The sequence below is a fragment of the Scyliorhinus torazame genome, chromosome 11 (genome assembly GCF_047496885.1).
Source record: "Scyliorhinus torazame isolate Kashiwa2021f chromosome 11, sScyTor2.1, whole genome shotgun sequence".
NCBI lineage: Eukaryota > Metazoa > Chordata > Chondrichthyes > Carcharhiniformes > Scyliorhinidae > Scyliorhinus > Scyliorhinus torazame.
In genome coordinates this window covers 218,152,362-218,175,474 of record NC_092717.1, presented here as the reverse complement: position 1 = coordinate 218,175,474, position 23,113 = coordinate 218,152,362, and the positions used below count along the sequence as shown (strand labels likewise).

The 23,113-nt window shown below is 48.5% G+C and overlaps 1 protein-coding gene across 8 annotated transcripts in view; it reads right to left on the bottom strand.

The window, feature by feature from the left end:
- Positions 1-1,939: 1,939 nt before the first annotated feature.
- The window catches only part of LOC140385791 (focal adhesion kinase 1), a 904,772-nt gene continuing 883,598 nt past the window's right edge, over positions 1,940-23,113 (bottom strand). For all 8 annotated transcript variants that reach the window (XM_072468319.1, XM_072468317.1, XM_072468318.1 and 5 more), the window contains one exon: positions 1,940-2,971. In XM_072468319.1, the coding sequence (XP_072324420.1) occupies positions 2,756-2,971 (216 nt within the window). In that variant the 3' untranslated portion in view covers positions 1,940-2,755. The remainder of the gene's footprint in view (positions 2,972-23,113) is intronic.

The window sequence follows — 23,113 nt, the reverse complement described above, 5'->3', positions numbered from 1 at the left end:
TGACGGACCTACCGAGATTTCTGTTCGTATTTCAGTGTCTCCCAATTTTTATCCCGCAGTCCTTTTAAAATCATCCTGGGCTTTGTGTGGGCGGGTAAGTCCCCGCGAGTTGTGGGTGTGGGGTGGGTTTGGGAGCGGATGGAGGCAGCTTCGTGTAGGGACAGCAGTCTGGTGGAGTTGATAACGGCACCTCTGTCGTTACTGCTGGCGAGGTACTCCACTAGCCCCGTAGTGGTGGCGGCCCTGAGGATCTGGGGTCAGTGGAGGAGGCACGCTGGAGCAGTGGGAGCATCGGTCTGGTCCCCAGTATGTGACAATCACCGGTTTTCCCCGGGGAGCTTGGATGGGGGGGTTCAGAGTATGGCGAATGGTGGGAATTGAGAAGATGAGGGACTTGTATTTGGAGGGGAGCTTCCCTAGCTTGAGGGCGCTGGAGGAGAAGTTTGGGTTGGCAAGGGGGAACGAATTTAGATATTTACAGGTGCGGGACTTTCTGTGTAGGCAGGTATCATCCTTCCCACTCCTGCTACTAAGGGGGGATCCAGGATAGGGTAGTGTCTAGGGGATGGGTGGGAGTGGGGAGCGTCTCGGACATCTACAAAGAGCTCATGGGGGCGGAGGAGACGCAGACCGAGGGGCTGAAGCGTAAGTAGGAGGAGGAGTTTCGTGGTGAGATGGAAGATGGCTTATGGGCGGACGCATTGAGAAGAGTCAACGCGACCGCAACATGCGCCAGGCTCAGCTTGATCCAATTTAAGGTGGTCCCCAGAGCCCACATGACAGTGGCCCGGATGAGTAGATTCTTTGGGGTGGAGGACAGGTGTGTAAAACGTGCGGGAGGACCAGCGAACCATGTTCACATGTTCTGGCCGTGTCCAAAGCTCAGGGGATATTGGCAGGGGTTTGCGGGCGTTATGTCCAGAGGATTGAAAACAAGGGTGGCAATGAGTCTAGATTTTCGGGGTGTCAGAAGACCCGGGAATCCAGGAGGAGAAAGAGGCAGATGTTCTGGCCTTTGCTTCCCTGGTAGCCCGGAGACGGATAGTGCTAGCATGGAGGGACTCAAAGCTCCCGAAGTCGGTGACCTGGCTAACTGACATGGCGAGCTTTCTCGGCCTAGAGAAGATTAAGTTCGCCTTGAGAGGGTCACTGTTGGGGTTCGCCCGGAGGCGGCAACCATTCATCGACTTCTTCGCGGAGAAATAATCGTCAGGGGGGGGTTAGGGTAGCGTGGAAGAGGGGGTCAATTAGGCGGGTCTTGGCGGGATGGGAGTCGGTGACTGAACTATGTCTATTGTTCTTCGTACATTGTTTTTATACTGTTGCTGTTTGTAATGCCAAAAAAACCTCATTAAAATTGTTTTATCAAAAAAAAAATTCTACAACCTCAAGAAGGCAAATCCATGTAGCAACAGGGTTGTGCCGATATGGAGAGATTTTACCGACTCAACTCAGTTGGCTGGTTTGTGATCCGGAGTGAGGCCAGCTGCGCGGGTTCAATTCCCATACCGACTGAGGTTAGTCATGAAGGCCCTGCCTTCTCAACCGCACCCCAGGTGTGGTGACCTGAGGGTCAAATCACCACCAGTTAGCTCTCAAGGGGGAGAGCAGCCTACGGTCCTTTAGGACTGTGGCAACATCTACATTTTACTCTCCAGGGGATAAAGTGAAACACAAGATGAAACAGGCATTAAGAGTCCACGAGTGTGGGACTGTATCCACGTGTAGGGCCACTTTCCCTTCCCTCTCAGGCAGTCGGAGGATATTTGTGAACCAGATTCATAAGCTCCCATGACCAAATCTTTTGATACCAGCTCATAAATCACTCAAAACTTTGGCTTGCTCATCCAGTCCCATGTTTTAAATATAATTTTTTAAAATTGTAAACGCTGTGCAGGTGTATGCCAGATAATCTGCAGGAAACATTACAAGGCTGTGCTTTTTGTTAACACCTTTTTAATAGGTCAAATAACTGTACAGTTCATTATATTCTTCCTGAGAATAATTTATACCCCAAAATAAAGGAGGGAGTTCCACAGAACAGGTAATACATATGGAAAATAGAAATAAAAATGTACCACACCGGCATACTACGGCTGTTCCCAACAAACTCCGAGACAAGCCAGAAACAAGATGGTTAGTAACTATTTTGTTTTTAATTGTGATCATGGCTTTCGTTTTAAATAATTAAAAAAATGAAGTTAAACAATGGTAGAAGAAATATTAATACACAGCACTCGATTTTGCTGCAGCTGCAAATGCAGCGCAATCTCGGTTCCAGGTTTTCTCTCAACAAACTGGCATGTATTTCTGCTTGAAGCAAGGTACAGTCTCAGGTCTATTCTACATGCTAGTCTTTTAATTAACACTTCAGAGTGTTGTCGAAATACAGGAGCACCTCCATTCTCCACGCGAGGCGGTGCAACGAAGAAAGGTGTTTTTTTTTTTTTTTTTGTTACCTTAAATGACTTCAGTCTGAAAATATAACATCTTTGTTCAAATCCTGGTTGATGTATTGCAGCTAAATATTGGCCTGTTTCTATTCAGTGTGTTCCAGTCTAGAGCTCCTGTACTGTGGAGCAAGAATTCTCAGCCCTCGGGTGTCCCGGAATCCTCGGCTTGACAGTACTTTCTCTGCTTTTTTTACATATGTAGATATATAAAGTTTTTTTTTTGGCTCTTTGTGATTCTACATGCTGGTGGTAGATTTGATCACGCGACCATTTCAAGAACCCCCAGAGCAGGCTTCGGACGGCTAGAGGGATCTCGGCTGACCTCCAATCATTTTCAGTCTGGACTGGTCAATAACATCCAGTAAGTTTTTGGCATCCACGGCCAATGCATGTGCAGCTGTCAGCATCTGCTTCTTATATTCCTGCTGGAGGGTCGTCATCACATATTGTTGGGCCAGCTTCATTTTTCCAATTAATTCCGCGAGGTCAGAATTCAATAGCTTTTGCGCCATCTCAATCTATAGAGGAAGAATAAGGTTAGAGGTGGGAGTATAATTTGTAATATTGCCATGTGAGAGTACCTTTAAGAAATGGGTGTTTAAGAAATGTACCTTTAAGAAATGGGTGTTTACTACTGCAGTGATGTCAGAGTGTGGGTGGAGCTGGGCTGTCAGTCAGCTTTTTACTTTCGTTTTTGCTGCAGGGTGTGTTTCAGTTTCGTTTTCAGTGTTGGAGCTGAAGCCAGACAGAGCAACTGTACTGTTGATCTCTCTGCCATGAAAAGACTATCTCTTGATCATTTGGTGAATTCAGAATTATAAATGTTCTCAGTAGTGAATGTAAACCTAATGTGCTTCTGTTAAAAGGTGTTTCTTTTGTCTGGATGTTGTTTGGGAAGTTATTAAGGATTACTTAGTGTTGTATTTTTTGGGGGTTGTATTTGAATCAATGGTTGCTAAGATGTTCACTGTATGTTTTAAAGAGATTAACTTAAGTTCATAGAATAAACATTGTTTTGCTTTTAAAAAAGTACTTTTCCATTTCTGCTGTACCACACCTGTAGAGTGGGCCGTGTGCTCCCCATACCACAATCTATTAAAAGTTGTGGGTCAGGTAAACTCCATGACACATTTTGGGGTTCTCTAAACCCTGGCCCATAACAAATTGGGGGCTCGAGGGGGATAAAAGTCTATCTATTGGATTGGCTTAGTGAACGTAAAGACAGTGAGGGGCGAGCATATTATGGTTGCTTTTCAGGTGTGGTATTTCAGTTTAAGTGAGGAGTGTGTTGTGGACAATGGCTCTTTCAGAGCTCTGATGTTTTTGGGGGTGGAGACGGACAGAGACTAAAAGCAGACTGTTAGATTTGATAAAAACATTGCAGTTAACATTACCTGACAAAATGCGAAAAGGTGAGGAAATTATGGCGGTGGCTAAGCATTTAAAGTTGCCTGAGGTTCAGTTTGACTCATTGGAAATGGCAAAAAAAATTCAGTTTTAAATTAAATAAATGGAACATGAGAAAGAATTAAAGCAGCTTGAATACGAAAGAGAGAGAGAGGAAAAAGAAAGAGAAAGGGAGATACAGATCAGAGAAAAGATAAAGAGAGTTTGAACTTTAGAAAATGGCCATGAAACATGAGTCAGTTAAAATTGGCAGGCGTAAAGGGAAAGGTACAGTTGGATGATAGTGATGAGGATAGTGAGAAAGAGCGTCATAGTGGAAGGCTTGGTGGGAATCTATTTAAATATGTCCAAGCATTGCCAAGGTTTGATGGGAAGGAGGTAGAAGCCTTTTTCATTTCATTTGAGAAGGTAGCTAAACAAATGAAATGGCCACAAGACATGTGGGTATTACTGATTCAAACAAAGCTGATAGGTAGGGCGAGTGCAGTGTTTGCATCACTACCGGAGGATGTATCTGGGACGTATGAGGAGGTGAAAAATCCATCTTGGGTGCATATGAACTAGTGCCTGAAGCCGACAAAGGTTTAGAAATTTAAGGAAAGAATTTGGTCAAACATACATGGAGTTTGAAAGGATCAAACAGAGTAATTTTGATAGGTGGATAAGGGCTTTGGACATAGACCAAACGTATGAAGCTCTCAGAGAAATTATACTTTTGGAGGAGTTTAAAAGTTCAATTCCTGATGTAGTGAGAACTCATGTGGAAGAACAGAGGGTTAAAACTGCGAGATTAGCAGCAGAAATGGCAGATGATTATGAATTAGTTCATAAATTAAAGCTTGGTTTCAGACATCAGTTTCAGCCTCTGAGGGATAGAAACTGAGGACATGAGAAATACTCAAGTGGTAACGGTAAAGGTGATCTGATGGGAGATAATAAGGAGATTGTACCTCAGACTAAAAACTAAAACCAGGAGGGTGGAAGAGACATGAAAAATTTCAAACGTTTTCACTGTAATAAACTAGGCCATGTAAAGTCACAGTGTTGGTGGTTGAAGAAAAGCACTGGGAAGGCTGATGTGGTAAAACAGGATAAGACAATTGGGTTTTGGTGAAGGAAAGCCCAAGTGAAGCAAAGGAGGTGCAAAATATTGTACAGCCTGATCAAGAGGTGATAGATAAGAAGGTGCCAGATCTCTTTAAAGAATTTACTTGTGTGGGTAAAGTTTGCTCATGTGTATCAGTAGGAGCAGGTAAAGAAGTCACAATTTTAAGAGATATGGGAGCTAGTCAATCTTTAATGGTAAGAGATGAGGAGTTATGTAGTTTGGGAAGAATGTTGCCAGAAAAGGTGGTAATATGTGGATGAGAGGAGTAGTGTTCAATTATATAAGGTAAGGTTGGAAAGTCCAGTGAAGAGGGGTGAAGTGGTAGTAGGAGTAATAGAGAAACTATCTTGTCCAGGAATACAGTTTATCTTGGGTAATGATATAGCTGGATCGCCGGTGGGAGTGATGCCTACGGTGGTTGGTAAGCCAGTGGAAAATCAGACAACTGAAGTGTTGAAGCGCGAAAATCCTGGGATTTTTCCGGATTGTGTAGTAACAAGGTCGCAAAGTCACAGGTTAAGACAAGAGGAGAAATCAAAGAGTGAAGATGAAGTTGCAGTGCAATTATCAGAAACGATTTTTGATCAGATGGTTGAAAAACAACAAGAACAGATGGGAGGATGAGGCGGATATTTTTAGTTCAGGAAAATTGGAGGAGTTACAACAAAAAGATACAGAACTAAAACGGATGTATCAGAAATCATACACAGAGAGAAATCTGAGTGTATACCAGAGTAGTGATGTCTTGATGAGGAAGTGGAGACCTTTACATAAGCAGGCGGATGAAAAGTGGGCAGAAGTTCATCAAGTAGTATTGCCGGTAGGGTATAGAAAGGAGGTGTTGCGAATTGCATATGAGGTACCAGTGGGAGGTCATTTGGGAATAAGGAAAACTCGAACTAAAATCCAGAAATATTTTTATTGGCCTGGACTACATAAAGATGTAGTTAAATTTTGTCAATCTTTTCACACATGTCAAGTGATAGGGAAACCTCAAGCAGTGATAAAATCAGCGCCCTTAATACCCATTCCAGCATTTGAGGAACCTTTAACAAGGGTCCTAATTGATTGCGTAGGACCGCTTCCTAAAACGAAAAATGGGAATCAATATCTTTTGACGATAATGGATGTGTCTACTAGGTTTCCAAAGACCATTCCAGTACGTATTACAGCTAAAAAGATTGTGGAGGCGTTAATTAAATTCTTTACTAGATATGGACTACCCACAGAAATACAATCGGATCAAGGATCAAATTTTACCTCGAGGTTATTCAAAGAAGTTATGGATAGCTTGGGAATAAAACAATTTAAATCAACTGCGTACCATCCAGAATCGCAGGGAGTGTTAGAAAGGTGGCATCAGACATTAAAGACAATGTTGAGGGCATATTGTCAAGATTATCCAGAGGATTGGGATAAAGGAATTCCATTTGTATGTTTGCAATTAGGGATGCACCTAATGAGTCAACCAAATTCAGTCCTTTTGAACTACTTTTTGGTCATGAGGTTAGAGGACTACTTAAATTGATTAAGGAAAAATTGGTGAGTGAGAAATCAGAACTTACATTATTGGATTACGTGTCAAATTTTAGGGAACGATTAAATAGGGCAGGTGAATTGGCTAAACAACATTTAAAAGTTGCACAAAATGTGATGAACCGGGTAGCGGACAAGAAATCCAAAGTTCGTAGTTTTGCCAGTGGAGATACAGTTTTAGTGTTGTTACCAGTGGTAGGTGAGCTTTTAAAAGCTAGGTTTTGTGGACCTTATCAGATTGAAGGAAATTAAGTGAGGTGAATTATGTGGTAAGAACACCAGATAGAAGGAAGACTCACCGAGTGTGCCATGTGAATATGCTTAAAAGGTATTTTGAAAGGGAAGGAGAGAATAAGGTGGAGGTTTTAATGATTCTAACTCAAAGTGATGAACCAAATCCAGATGACTGTGAATTTGACATGCCTCAAATTAAATTGGAAAATGAGGATGTTCCTAAAAATTGAGATAAATTGTTGAGTTACCTTCCAGAGGAAAAACGGACTGACCTGAAAGAGTTATTGATATCACGTGGGCAAGTTTGTAGAGATAAATTGGGAAGTACTAAAATGGCTATACATGATGTAGATGTGGGAAATGCTGTTCCAATCAAACCACATCCATATAGACTTAACCCGTTCAAATTGGCACAGGTTAACAAAGAGATTGAGAGTATGCTTAAAAATGGCATAATTGAAGTGGGTTGCAGCCAATGGAACTCACCCATAGTGATGGTACCAAAACTGGACGGTACCCAATGGTTGTGTGCGGACTATAGAAAGGTTAATGCAGTTACAAGAACGGACTCTTATCCTATCCCACCTTTGGAGGATTGCATTGAGAAAGTGGGACAATCAGCTTTTATTTCCAAACTGGGTTTACTTAAAGGTTACTGGCAGGTACCTTTATCCGAAAGGGCGACGGAGATTTCAGCTTTTGTGACTCCAGATGGTATATACCAGTTCAAAGTTATGCCATTCCCGTACCAGCCTCCCCGAACAGGCGCCGGAATGTGGCGACTAGGGGCTTTTCACAGTAACTTCATTGAAGCCTACTTGTGACAATAAGCGATTTTAATTTCATTTCATTATCATTTGGCATGAAAACGCCCCAGCCACATTTCAACGGTTAACTAACAAAGTCGTTTCAGGATTACCCAATTGTGCGGTCTGGTAATTTTCAGCCTGACATGGACAGAACATTTGAAACATCTGATGGAGTTATTCGATCGACTTCAGGAGGCGTATTTGGTGATAAACCTAGCCAAAAGTTAATTTGGAAAGGCCCATGTCACTTTCCTTGGTCATACAATCGGACAGGGTCGAATGGTCCCACAGGATGTGAAAACAAAAGTTATTGGGGAGTTTCCGATACCCTCGACACGACGGGAAATAATGTGATTTCTTGGTATGAGTGGATTTTACTGGAAATTTGTACCCAATTTTAGCAGTGTGGTTGCTCCACTGACGGACTTGCTCAAGAAGCGTAACAAATTCCAGTGGACAGCGGAGTGTCAACAGGCATTTTACGGCCTGAAAGCTGTGATAACCAATGCTCCTCCTGTGTTGGAGAATTACAAGGGACTCTGTGATCAGATTGAACTAAAGTATCTGACTTTAAAGAGAAATGCCGAGGTTCAGAGAAATGGACAGATCGTGCAGAGACCTTCTTGTTCAAAGAGACTGTAAATCAGGAAGGATTTCAGTTGGAGGAACAAGAACAAAAATGGTCTATATTATTATATCTGTTTGCGTGTGTTGTTTTTTGAATCGAAAAAGTATATTTACTGTGTGCATTTCTTAAAGAATGGCGAAAAGATGAAAAATGAAACCAGCTTGAAGTTGATGGTTTATTTTTTTTTCTTGGGGGAGGTGTCATGTGAGAGTACCTTTAAGAAATGGGTGTTTAAGAAATGTACCGTTAAGAAATGGGTGTTTACTACTGCAGTGATGTCAGAGAGTGGGTGGAGCTGGGCTGTCTGTCAGCGTTTTACTTTCATTTTAGGCTGTTTGATGCAGGGTGTGTTTTAGTTTCGTTTTCAGTGTTGGAGCTGAAGCCAGACAGAGCAAGTGTACTGTTGATCTCTCTGCCATGAAATGACTATCTCTTGATCATTTGGTGAATTCAGAATGATAAATGTTCTCAGTAGTGAATATAAACCTAATGTGCTTCTGTAAAAAGGTGTTTCTTTTGTCTGGATGTTATTTGGGAAGTTATTAAGGATTACTTAGTGTTGTATTTTTTGGGGATTGTATTTGAATTAATGGTTGCTGAGATGTTCACTGTATGTTTTAAAAAGGTTAACTTAAATTCATAGAATAAACATTGTTTTGCTTTTAAAAAATACTTTTCCATACCACACCTGTAGAGTGGGCCGTGTGCCCCCCATACCACAATCTATAAAAAGTTGTGGGTCAGGTGAACTCCATGATATATTTTGGGGTTCTCTAAACCCTGGCCCATAACAATATGCTAATACTGATGTGCTATTATAATATAAAACTAACAGACATTCAAATAAAAAAAACTGATTTGTGAAAATAAAAATATGAAGAAAAAAACACCATCAAACACAACAATAAGATTTGACCTAACGGAGGTCAATAAAATTATGAAAATTTTTGATGGCGCATAGAACGGGAAACCCCGGTGATAGTGGTGAAACACGCCATGGAGAATCCTGCCCAATGTTTTCTCTTGTGGGGAAGAGCATAACTAGAGTCCATCCATATACGAAAGGCGTGGGCAGCACGGTGGCGCAGTGGTTAGCACTGCTGCCTGACGGCATAGAGGACCCGGGTTCGATCCCGGCCCGGGGTCACTGTCTGTGTGGCGTTTGCACATTCTGCCTGTGTCTGCGTGGGCCTTACTCCCTCCAACCCAAAGATGTGCAGAGTAGGTGATTTGGTCATGCTAAATTGCTCCCTAATTGGAAAAAAACAATTGTGTACTCTAAATCTATTAAAAAATATATATACAAAAGGCAGGATGAAATTCAGAATTCAGAGGAAACCTCTTCACAAAAAAGTGTTATGAATGTGGAACTTGCTACTACAGGGAGTGACTGAAATGAGTAGTATTGTTGCATTTTTGGGGCAACTGACAAACATATGATGAAGAAGGGAATTGATGGTTGCGGTGTATATTTACATGAGAAAATATGAGAAGATTCAAGTGGAGCATAAAACCCATCGTGGACTGATGTGGCGACTGGCCTGCTTACGTGCCCTATAGCCTGAGTTACACAATCGATGATACCATGTGACACTCATTTTAAAGTTCATTAAAAAAAAATTAGGCCAAATCCTGCTGGAAAAATCAAAGATGAGTTCCTGATGCATGCCTCTACCTGATGAGGAAATTAGGCACAGAGTTCAGGCAAAAAGAGTTACACAGTGAGCTGCAAATCTACATAACATTTGGTTAGAAACATAGAAAAAAAGAGCAGGAAGATGCTAATTCCAATGAGTATAGTCTACTTAGTCTCTCCTCATAAGCCAATCCTCTCAACTCCAGAATCAACCTAGTGAATCTCCTCTGCTCCTCTTCCAGTATCGGTACATCCTTCCTCACGTAAGGAGACCAAAACTGTACACAGTGCTCCAGGTGTGGCCTCACCAGCACCCTGTACAGCTGCAACATAACCTCCCTGCTTTTAAACTCCATCCCTCCAGCAATGAAGGACAACATTCCATTTGCCTTCTTAATTACCTGCTGCACCTGCAAACCAACGTTTTGAGATTCATGCACAAGGACACCCAGGTCCCTCTGCACAGCAGCATGCTGAATTTTTTACCATTTAAATAAAGAGTAGATTTTGCGGTTATTCCTACCAAAATGGATGACCTCACATTTACCAACATTGTACTCCATCTGCCAGACCCTTGCCCACTCATTTACACAATCTATATCCCTCTGCAGACTTTCAGTGTCCTTTGTACACTTGGCTCTACCACACATCTTAGTGTCATCTGTGAACTTTGACACATGGCACTTGGTCCCCAAATCATCTATGTAAGTTAGAAACAATTGTGGCGGACTTCCGGTTGCGGCTATGCGGAGCTAAGTCGCACATTCGGCGGCTCCCGCAAAAACGGACTTTTGGGCTCTTTTCAGGGCCCCCAACAGCACTTTTTCGACCTTTCCCGGTGTGGGAAGGAGTCTACAACAGCTCCCCGTCACTGTATGGCTTCAACTAGGAGCGGGGCGACAAAAAAGGTGGTGGTGGACCCGAAGAAGGTGCGAGGGAAGAAGGACAAAATGGACCGGGCGGAGACCAGGCAGCGTGGCTGCAGTGGGCGGAAGAGCAGCAGGAGGGTATCCAGCGCTGCTTCAGAGAGATTAAAGCGGACCTGCTAGAGCCGATGAAGGCTTCTATTGATAAGCTGCTGGAGACACAGACGGCCCAGGGGGTGGCGATCCGCGAGGCTCGACAAAAGATCTCCGACAACGAGGATGAGATCATAGGCCTGGCGGTAAAGGTGGAGGCGCACGAGGCGCTCCACAAGAAATGGCAGAGGTGGTTCGAGGAGATGGAGAATCGGTCGAGGCGGAAGAATCTGCGGATTCTGGGCCTCCCGGAGGGGCTGGAGGGGCCGGACGTGGGGGCCTTTGTGGTCACCATGTTGAACTCACTGATGGGAGCGGGGTCCTTCCAGGGGTCCCTAGAGCTGGAAGGGGCCCATAGAGTGTTGGCGAGGAGGCCCAAAGCTAACGAGCCTCTGCGGGCGGTGCTGGTGAGGTTCCATCGGTTCGTCGATCGGGAATGTGTGCTCAGGTGGGCCATGAAGGAGAGGAGCAGCAGGTGGGAGAACGCGGAGGTTCGGTTATATCAGGACTGGAGTGCGGAGGTGGCGAAGAGGAGAGCCGGGTACAATCGAGCGAAGGCGGTGCTGCACAGGAAGGGGGTGAAGTTTGGCATGTTGCAGCCGGCGCGACTGTGGGTTACCTACAAGGACCGGCACCATTATTTTGAGTCTCCGGAGGAGGCGTGGGCCTTTGTTCAGGCCGAGAAGTTGGACACAGATTGAGGGTCCGGACGGCGATTGGGGACTGCGGTTGATATGCTCTGTTTATTTTTGTTTCGAGGGCGGGCCTTTGTATTGCTCCGGGTTCCTTTTTCTTTGTGTTGTTTCTCTTTTGGGTTGGTGAGGGTGGCTGGGGCGGGTTGGGCACTGTTTTGGTTGGGTTGGTCAGGGGGGCTCTTGGAGGTGAGATGGGGCCCCGCGGGGGAGGGGGAGGCCCGAGTCAGTGGTGAGGGGACCGGGCCTGTAAAAGGAGCTGCGTCAGAGGTGGCGGGGTCAGGTAAGTGGAAAGCGCGGGCTTTTTCCCGCGCTGAAGACTGGAGGGGGCAGGGAAGCGAGGGTTGTTTCCGGCGCTTAGAACGGAAGGGGGAGGGGGAGAGCCTATGGATGGGGACGGGAGAGGAGGGTGTGCCACATAATGGGAAGTGTCGAAGGAGAGGCGGGAGTGGCCGGGGTCAGCAGGAGTCAGCTGACTTACGGAAGTGCAATGGGGAAGTAAATCAGCTCGGATGGGTCCTAGCCAGGGGGTGGGGGGTTGGGTAGGGGGGAATCGAGTTGCTGCTGCTATGGTCAAGGGGGAGCTGGAGCGAGTGGGGGGGGGGGGTCGAGACTGGGGTATGTCGCTGTGGGGAACGGGCCGGGTGTGGGGTGCGGGCGCGTGGCTGGCTGAGGAGGGGGTCATGGCTAGTCGGCGGGGGAGGGGGGCGGGTAGCCCCCTGATCCGGCTGATAATCTGGAATGTAAGGAGAATGAATGGGCCGGTTTAGCGGGCCCGCGTGTTTGCGCACCTGAAGGGGCTCAAGGCGGATGTGGTTATGCTTCAGGAGACACACCTGAAGGTGGCAGACCAGGTAAGATTGAGGAAAGGGTGGGTAGGTCAGGTGTTTCACTCGGGGCTGGATGCCAAAAATCGACGGGTGGCGATCTTGGTGGGAAAGAAGGTGTCATTCGAGGCGTCGAGCATTGTGGCAGACAATGGCGGCAGGTACATAATGGTAAGTGGTAAGTTGCAGGGAGAGAGGGTGGTACTGGTCAATGTGTATGTCCCGAACTGGGACGATGCGGGTTTTATGCGGCGTATGTTGGGTCGGATCCCAGACTTGGAAGTGGGGGGCCTGATAATGGGGGGAGACTTTAACACGGTGCTGGATCTGGCACTGGATCGCTCCAGGTCTAGGGCGGGTAGGAAGTCGGCGGCGGCTAGAGTGCTGAGGGGGATTATGGACCAGATGGGAGGGGTGGACCCTTGGAGATTTGCAAGGCCGGGGGCTAGGGAATTTTCATTCTTTTCACATGTTCTTTGTAGTATATATAAATGATTTGGAGGAAAATGTAACTGGTCTGATTAGTAAGTTTGCAGACGACACAAAGGTTGGTGGAATTGCGGATAGCGATGAGGACTGTCGGAGGATACAGCAGGATTTAGATTGTTTGGAGACTTGGGCAGAGAGATGGCAGATGGAGTTTAATCTGGACAAATGTGAGGTAATGCATTTTGGAAGGTCTAATGCAGGCAGGGAATATACAGTGAATGGTAGAACCCTCAAGAGTATTGAAAGTCAAAGAGATCTAGGATTACAGGTACACAGGTCATTGAAAGGGGCAACACAGGTGGAGAAGGTAGTCAAGAAGGCATACGGCATGCTTGCCTTCATTGGCCGGGGCATTGAGTATAAGAATTGGCAAGTCATGTTGCAGCTGTATAGAACCTTAGTTAGGCCACACTTGGAGTATAGTGTTCAATTCTGGTCGCCACACTACCAGAAGGATGTGGAGGCTTTAGAGAGGGTGCAGAAGAGATTTACCAGAATGTTGCCTGGTATGGAGGGCATTAGCTATGAGGAGCGGTTGAATAAACTCGGTTTGTTCTCACTGGAACGAAGGAGGTTGAGGGGAGACCTGATAGAGGTATACAAAATTATGAGGGGCATAGACAGAGTGGATAGTCAGAGGCTTTTCCCCAGGGTAGAGGGGTCAATTACTAGGGGGCATAGGTTTAAGGTGAGAGGGGCAAGGTTTAGAGTAGATGTACGAGGCAAGTTTTTTACGCAGAGGGTAGTGGGTGCCTGGAATTCGCTACCGGAGGAGGTGGTGGAAGCAGGGACGATAGTGACATTTAAGGGGCATCTTGACAAATACATGAATAGGATGGGAATAGAGGGATACGGACCCAGGAAGTGTAGAAGATTGTAGTTTAGTCGGGCAGCATGGTCGGCACGGGCTTGGAGGGCCGAAGGGCCTGTTCCTGCACTGTACATTTCTTTGTTCTTTGTTTGTATGTCGATAAGGCTTATTCCCGAATTGACTTTTTCATCTTGAGTAGGGCGCTGATAGCGAGAGTAGAGGATACTGAGTATTCGGCAATAGCCATTTCGGACCACGCCCCGCATTGGGTGGACTTGGAGATGGGGGAGGCAAGGGACCAGCGCCCGCTGTGGCGCTTGGAGGTGGGGCTGTTGGCGGACGAGGAGGTGAGCGAGTGGGTCCGAGGAAGTATAGAGAGGTACCTGGAGACCAACGACAATGGGGAGGTCAGAGTGGGGATGGTATGGGAGGCACTGATCTCCATTAGGGCCCACAAGGAGCGGAGGGAGTGGGGGGAGAGGGAGAGGCTGGTGGGGGAGATGGTGAGGGTAGACAGGAGGTATGTGGAGCAGCCCGAGGAAGGATCGTTGAGGAAGAGGCGTAGCCTCCAGGCCGAATTCGACCTGGTGACCACCAGGAAGGCGGAGGTGCAGTGGAGGAAGGCCCAGGGGGCGATTTACGAGTATGGGGGAAAGGCAAGCCAGATGCTGGCGCATCAGCTTCGGTAGTGGGACGCAGCTCGGGAGATCGGGGGAGTTAAGGACAGGGCAGGGAGTGTGGTGCGGAGTGGGGTTGGCATCAATGGGGTCGTCAGGGACTTCTACGAGGAATTGTACCGATCCGAGCCCCCACGGGAGGAATGGGACGCTTCCTGGACCAATTGAGGTTTCCAAAGGTGGAAGAGGGACTGGTGGCGGGACTGGGGGCCCCGATTGGGCTGGAGGAGGGATAGGAAGCATGCAGGCGGGGAAGGCACCGGGGCGGGACGGTTTCCCGGTCGAATTCTATAAAAAATATATGGACCTGTTGGGCCCGCTGTTAGTCAGGACCTTCAATGAGGCATGGGAGGGGGAGGCTTTTGCCCCCAACGACGTCCCGGGCACTGATCCCCTTGATCCTGAAGCGGGACAAGGATCCCCTGCAGTGTGGGTCTTACAGGCTGATTTTGTTGCTAAACGTAGATGCCAAGGTGCTGACGAAGGTCTTAGCCACGAGGATTGAGGATTGTGTGCCGCAGATCATCCACGAAGACCAGACGGGGTTTGTGAAAGGGAGGCAGTTGAATGCGAATGTGCGGAGGCTTTTGAACATTATCATGATGCCGGCGTGGGAGGGGGAGGCGGAGATAGTGGTGGCGATGGATGCTGAGAAAGCCTTCGATAGGGTAGAGTGGGGGTACCTGTGGGAGGTGCTGAAGAGGTTTGGGTTTGGGGAGGGGTTTGTCAGGTGGGTTAGGCTGTTGTATGAGGTCCCGATGGCGAGTGTGGCCACAAACAGGAGGTCCGAGTACTTTCGGTTGCACCGAGGGACGAGACAGGGGTGTCCCTTATCCCCCCTGCTCTTTGCACTGGTGATTGAACTCCTGGCTATGGCACTGAGGGAGTCAAGGAACTGGAGGGGGCTAGTGCGGGGTGGGGAAGAGCATAGGGTGTCACTTTATGCGGACGACCTGCTGCTGTATGTGGCGGACCCGGTGGGAGGAATGCCGGAGGCAATGAGGATTGTTAGGGAATTCAGGGACTTTTCGGGTTACAAGCTCAACATGGGGAAGAGCGAGCTGTTCGTAGTTCATCCAGGGGACCAGGAGAGGGGGATTGGCGAGCTCCCACTAAAAAAGGTGGAGAGGAGCTTCAGGTACTTGGGGGTCAAGGTGGCCAGGAGCAGGGGGGCCCTGCATAGGCTTAATTTTACAAGTCTGGTGGAGAAAATGGAGGAGTTCAAGAGGTGGGACGTGTTGCCGCTGTCCTTGGCGGGTAGGGTGCAGTCAATCAAAATGCCGGTGCTCCCAAGGTTTTTGTTCCTGTTCCAGTGCCTCCCCGTGTTTATCCCGAAGGCTTTTTTGCAGGCGGGTTAACAGGAGTATAATGGGGTTTGTGTGGGCGCGAGGGACTCCGAGGGTGAGAAGGGTGTTCCTGGAGCAGAGTAGAGATAGGGGGGAACTGACGCTGCCCAACCTCTGTGGATACTACTGGGCTGACAATGTGACGATGGTGTGCAAGTGGGTGATGGAGGGGGAGGGGGCTGCCTGGAAGAGGCTGGAGACGGCGTCTTGTGTGGATACGAGTCTGGGGGCGCTGGCAACGGCGCCGCTGCCGCTCCCTCCAAGGAGGTATACCACGAGCCCGGTGGTGGTGGCTGCCCTCAAAATTTGGGGGCAGTGGAGGCGGCACAGGGGGGAAGTGGGGGCCTCGGCAGGGACCCCATTATGGGGGAACCACCGGTTCACCCCAGGAAGAACAGGGGGAGGGTTTGCGGGATGGCACAGGGCAGGGATACGAAGGTTGGGGGACCTGTTTGTGGACAGGAAGTTCGCAAGCCTTGGTGAGCTGGAGGAGAAGTACGGGCTCCCCCCCGGGGAACACCTTCAGGTACTTACAGGGCGTTTCCCAGACGGCAGGTGGCAGAATTCCCGCGGATACGGCCACACACAGTACAGGACAGGGTGCTCTCGGGGGGGGGGGGGGGGGGAAGATCTCGGAAACTTACCAGGTGATGCAGGAGGAGGAGGAGGAGGAGGCCTCGGCGGTGGAGGTGAAAGGTAAGTGGCAGGAGGAGTTGGGAGAGGAAATTGAAGAAGGGATGTGGGCAGATGCCCTGGGGAGGGTGAACTCTTCCTCATCGTGCGCGAGGCTCAGCCTCATACAATGTAAGGTGCTGCACAGGGCACACGTGACCGGGACAAGGATGAGTCGGTGTTTTGGGGGTGAGGGCAGGTGTGTTAGGTGCTCAGGGAGCCCAGCAAATCACACCCATATGTTCTGGGCATGCCCAGCGCTGGAGGAATTTTGGAAGGGCGTGGCGAGGACGGTGTCGAGGGTGGTAGGATCCAGGGTCAAGCCGGGCTGGGGGCTCGTAATATTTGGGGTGGCAGAGGAGCCGGGAGTGCAGGAGGCGAAAGAGGCCGGAATTCTTGCCTTTGCGTCCCTGGTAGCCCGGCGAAGGATTCTTCTTCGGTGGAAGGATACGAGGCCCCCAAGGGTGGAATCCTGGATCAGCGATATGGCAGGGTTTATTAAGTTGGAGAGGGTGAAATGAAATGAAATGAAAATCGCTTATTGTCACGAGATGGCTTCAATTAAGTTACTGTGAAAAGCCCCTAGTCGCCACATTCCGGCGCCTGTTCGGGGAGGCTGGTGTGGGAAATTCGCCTTAAGAGGGTCGGTACAAGGGTTCTTTAGGCGGTGGCAACCGTACTTAAGACTTCCTGGCAGAGCGGTAGTCGATGGCAGCAGCAACTCGGGGGGGGGGGGGGGGGGGGGGGGGGGTGGTCACGTTATTATTTTTTGTTTTTGTTATTTACACTGGAGGGTCTGAGGGGGTGTATATACTTGTTGTATTAAGTCGGGGTGTTAATGTTAATTTATTATTTATGTACAGGGGGAGGGGTGTATGGAGGGTTGCTTTTTTGGACTATGTTTTATACTTAACCCTGTTGGGTTCCTTTTTCATTTTGTTATTGATATTTTATGAAAACCTTTAATAAAAATTATTAAAAAAAAAGAAATAATTGTGGTCCCAACAGTGATACCTGAGGCACACCACAAGCCACTGATTGCCAAGAAAAACAGCCATTTATCCCCACTCTTTGCTTTCTGTTAGTTAACCAAGGTTCTTAGAGATAGGAGGAGGAGGGAGGAGCTCAGGCGGCTGTTAGAGGAGATAGTCGAAGTGGATAGGAGATACTCGCGATCCCAAAGCAGGAGTTGTTGGTGGACAGCAAGAGGTTGCAGGGGCAGTTTGACAGATTGACGACGGCAAGGCGGTGGACAGCTGTGGAGGGCGAAACGGGAGTATGAGTATGGAGGGAAGGCGAGTCGTATGTTGGCTCACCAATTGCGGAGGCATGCAGAGTCTAGGGAGATCTTAAAGGTGAGGGCGGAGAAAGGGAATGTGGTGTCGGAGCTGGAAAAGATAAACAAGATGTTTCGGGGTTTAGCTCAGCTGGTTTGTGATGCAGAACAACTCCAGCAGCGCGGGTTCAATTCCTATACCAGCTTACCCGAACAGGCACCCGAATCATCATAGAATCATAGAAGGAGGCCATTCGGCCCATCGGGTCTGCACTGCTCTTGGAAAGAGCACCCTACCCAAGCCCACACCTCCACCCTATCCCCATAACCCAGTAACCCCACCCAACACTAAGGACAATTTTGGACACAAAGGGCAATTTATCATGGCCAATCCACCTAACCTGCACATCTTTGGACGGTGGGAGGAAACCGGAGCACCCGGAGGAAACCCACGCAAATGACCCAAGCCGGGAATCGAACCTGGGACCCTGGAGCTGTGAAGCAATTGTGCTAACCACTGTGCTACCATGCTGCCCTCAGAATGTGGCAACTAGGGGCTTTTCACAGTAACTTCATACTTGTGACAATAAAAGGCTATTATAATTATCATTATTATTATTATGCTAAGTTGTATAAGGCTGAGCCGGGTGAAGAGGTGGGTGCTATGGGGCAGTTTCTGGACAGGTTGGAGTTCCCAGAGCTGGGGGAGGGGAAGAGGCAGGCATTGGAGGAACTGCTTGGGCTGAGGGAAGTGATGGGTAGTATCAGGGGAAAACAGTCAGGGAAAGTCCTGGGGCCGGATGGCTTTCCTGTGGAGTTTTATAAGCAGTTTGCAACAGAATTGGCCCCCACCTGGTGGGGATGTACAGGGAGGTGGTGGAGGGGGGTGTGCTGGCAATGTTGTCACAGGCAACAGTTTCATTTTTCCCGAAGAAGGAGAAGGACACACTGGAGTGTGGGTCCTACACGCCCATCTCCTTGTTGAACACAGCTGTGAAAGTACCGGTGAAGGTGCTGGTGGGCCGGTTGGATGGGTGTGCCATAGGTGGTCTCCGAAGATCAAACAGGTTTTGTGAACGGTAGGCAGCTCCAGCAACACTAGAAGGCTGTTGAATGCAGTTATGACTCCGTCAGGGGGTGGGCAGTGGAGGTGCCAAGTGTGCGTACAAATGAGACAAATTTTCACATAATAATTTTTTTTTAGAATTTTACTTGAATTATCAGTCAGTTACCTATACTGTTGTATACATGGAGTCAATACATTGTGCGGTCTTCAATTGAATTAAGGTTAGCAGCGTCATGAACATGTAATTATGATATTAAGATCACATGGAGTTCGGGATAACTGATTAGCTTGGATAGAGGACTGGTTAATCAACAGAAGGCAGAGAGTCCGGGTAAGTTTTTGGGCCCTGTACCTAAGGAAGGCTGTGCTGGCCTTGGAAAAGGTCCAGAGGAAGTTCACAAGAATGATCCTTGGAATGAAGAACTTGTCATATGAGGAGCAGTTGAGGACTCTGGGTGTGTACTCATTGTAGTTCAGAAGGATGAGGGGGGGATCTTATTGAAACTTACAGGATACTGAGAGGCCTGGATAGAGTGGACATGGCGAGGATGTTTCCACTGGTAGGAAATACGAGAACCAGAGGACACAGCCTCAGACCGAAGGGATGATACTTTAAAACTGAGATGCGGAGGAATTTCTTTAGCCAGAGGGTGATCAATCTGTGGAACTCTTTGCCGTAGACGGTTGTGGAGGCCAAGTCACTGAGTGTTTTTAAGACAGAGATATATAGGTTCTTGATTAATAAGGGGATCAGGGGTTATTGGGAGAAGGCAGGAAAATGGAGATGAGAAACATATCAGCCATGAGTGAATGGCGGAGCAAACCCGACGGGCCGAGTGGCCTAATTCTGCTCCTGTGTCTTATGGTCTTCTGTTTTAAATGGGTCCTTTTCTGGTTGGCAAGGTGTGCACAGCGGGGTATCACAGGGTACACCCTAGAATTAGGCAAGAACCCAACTATTTAATAATGATAATCTTTATTATTGTCACAAGTAGGCTTACATAAACACTGGAATGAAGTTACTGTGAAAATCCCCTAGTTGCCACATTCCGGCGCCTGTTTGGGTACACGGAGGGAGAATTCAGAACGCCTTTCAGGACTTATGGGAGGAAACAGGAGCATCCAGAGGAAATCCACGCAGATACGGGGATAACGTGCAGACTCCACACAGGCAGTGACCCAAGCTGGGAATCGAACCTGGGTCCCTGGCGCTGTGAAGCAACAGTGCTAACCACCGTGCCGCCCGATCTATATTAACAACTTAGATGCAGGGTTAGAAGATACAATAGCCAAATTTGCAGATTACACTAAAATACGTGGGGCAATAAGTTGCAATGAGGAAATAAGAAATTTACAAATGGATATGGATGGGTTAGGTGTGTTGGCCAAAATGTGGCAGACGGAGTTGAACATGGATAAGTGAAATGAAATGAAATGAAAATCGCTTATTGTCACAAGTAGGCTTCAAATGAAGTTACTGTGAAAAGCCCCTAGTCGCCACATTCCGGCGCCTGTTCGGGGAGGCTGTTACGGGAAGTGTGAGATTATCCGCTTTGGTTGGAAAAATGGAAAGGCAACTTATTATCTAAATGGAGAGAAACATCAGGGTGCTGCGGTGCAGAACGATTGCAGAATCGCAGAAAACCTGTATGCAAGTACAGCAGGTAATAAGTAAGGCAAATGGAATTTTGGCATTTCTGGCTGTAGAAATAGAGTATAAAAGTAGGGAAGTGTTGTTGCAACTCTACAAGGCTTTGGTGAGACTGCACCTGGAGTACTGTGTACAGTTCTGGTCTATTCGGGGGGTGTAGTTGCATTGGAGGCAGTTCAGAGGAGGTTCACTAGGTTGATTCCAGAGATAAGGGCCGGGATTCTTCCTTTTGGGGAATAAGTCCCCAGGCCCACCGGAAAACGGGCAAGAATCACTCCGGACTTTTTCCTCGAAAGTCCGGGTTGATTCTCTGTTTTCCAGGGGGCTGGCAGGGCCCCGGCGTGTGTCCCGCAGCTCTGGCTGCCGGCGGGGCCCTGCTGTCCAGACCGTGCGGCCGTCGCTGACATGGCGGAGCCACACAGCGGGCCCGCGCGGAGTAAGGTAGGTCCCCCCCAGATCGCGATGGCCCCTGATCGCGGGACTGGCCACTGCTGAGGCCCCCCCGGAGTCAGATTCCCCCGCCCCCCACCAGGACCGCCACCGCGGCTCCGAGCTCCTGCCGGGTGGTACCAGATGTAAACCACGCCGGCGGGAGTTCGGCTGGTCCCCCGCTGAGAATTGCCGCAGGGGCCTATTTCAGCGGCCCCCGACCGACGCTGCGGCAATCTCGTGGGAGCCGCTTCTCCGGTTGCCGGAGAATCAGTGGCCTGGCATCGGAGCGGCGGGAATTATCCGCACCCCTGGTGATTTTCCGACCCGGTACGGCTCGGTGAATCCCGGCCAAGCGGTTTTGTCTTATGAAGAAAGCTTCAGCAGGTTAGGTGTATACTCTCTCAAGTTTAGAAGAATGAGGGGAGATCAAATTGAGGTATAAAAGGTATTGACAACGTAGACATAGCGAGGATGTTTCCTCTTGTAGGACAATCTAGAATGAAAGGTTATAGTTTTAGGAAAGGGGGGGATACGGGGCAGCAGATGTAAAACAGAGATGAGGAGAAATTACTTCTCTCAAAGGGTCGTTAATCTCTGGAATTTACTACCCCAGAGTGCAGTGGATGCTGGGACAATTAGCAAATTTAAGGAGGAGATGGACAGACTTTTCATTCGTAATGGGTTGAAGGGTTATGGAGTACAGGCAGGAAAGTGGAGTTGAAGCCAAGATGAGATTAGCCATAATTGTATTGAATGGCGAAGCAGGTTTGAATGGCTTGAATTGTCCATTCCTGCTCCTAGATCTTATGTTTAGGGACAACTGTTTTAAAGGGGCATTTTTGTTTTCAAACCTTTAAATTGGGTTGAAGGTTCCTTTTCAAAATAGTAATATTGATAAGACAACCTCGCAGTTTCCTGTGTTTGTTCAGACTCTTCTCTCTAGAGCTGGCTACGAAGAGTCATTAAAATGCAAAGACTCTCCCAGGGATGTCCACTGCATCTTCTAAAAGGTGAGAAAACCTATTGACTATTAAGGGGACAGGAAACAGGAAGGGACTTTAAAGGACCTCAGTGTAATTAACTTCCTAACAATGACTTATTGAAAATGAACAAGCAGCCATTTTTGTCTTTTTTGAACGGTATAAAGAAGGCTGTAAGAAGCCATTTTGTGTGGCAGTGTGCAGAGAACCTGGAAGTCCTCAGGAAGTCAGTTCCAGCCCACACCTCTTAGCTGAATTAATTGTCAACAGCAGATTAGCAGAATTGCAATTGGAAGTTACAGAGTAAGGCATCTAGAAAGTAACTTCCAGCAGTAGTTTTGTAATAATCTAACCTTTATCTTATTTAAGACTAAAGATTAACTAAGGTTATATTTAAGTTGAATCACTCAAGTTAAAGGGGGTTGCATACAAACACATACACATATATTTATCCTGACTCCTCGGGCGTCATTCTCCGACCCCCCGCCGGGTCGGAGAATGGCCGTTGGCCGCCGTGAATTCCGCCCCCGCCCCCGCCGAAGTCTCCGCTCCCGGAGATTGGGCGGGGGCGGGAATCCAGCCGCGCCGGTTGGCGGGACCCCCCGCTGGATTCTCCGGCCCGGATGGGCCAAAGTCCCGCCCAGGAATTGCCTGTCCCGCCGGCGTAAATCAAACCTGGTATTTACCGGCGGGACCAGGCGGCGTGGGCGGGCTCCGGGGTCCTGGGGGGGGGGGGGCGCGGGGCGATCTGACCCCGGGGGGTGCCCCCACGGTGGCCTGGCCCGCGATCGGGGCCCACCGATCCGCGGGCGGGCCTGTGCCGTGGGGGCACTCTTTCCCTTCCGCCTCCGCCACGGCCTCCACCATGGCGGAGGCGGAAGTGACTCTCCCCACTGCGCATGCGCGGGAAACTGACAGCGGCCGCTGACGCTCCCGCGCATGCGCTGGGAAACTGACAGCGGCCGCTGACGCTCCCGCGCATGCGCCGCATTTCCGCGCCAGCTGGCGGGGCAACAAACGCCATTTCCGCCAGCTGGCGGGGCGGAAATCCCTCCGGCGTCGGCCTAGCCCCTCAATGTTGGGGCTAGGCCGCCAAAGATGCGGAGACTTCCGCACCTTTTTGTCGGCGCGATGCCCGTCTGATTTGCGCCGGCTTTGGCGCCAGTCGGCGGGCATCCCGCCGTTGGGGGAGAATTTCGCCCCTCATGTGTACTGTGATAGGTAATTGATTGTTTTTTAAACATATGAGCAGGTCCTTTGTGCTACAGTATTTTCCAGAGAATTTGATTCATTGATAAATTCCAAAAATGTGGTAATTCTTTGATTTTAAATTCCCATTAGAAAAGCTATTGCCACAATCTTAA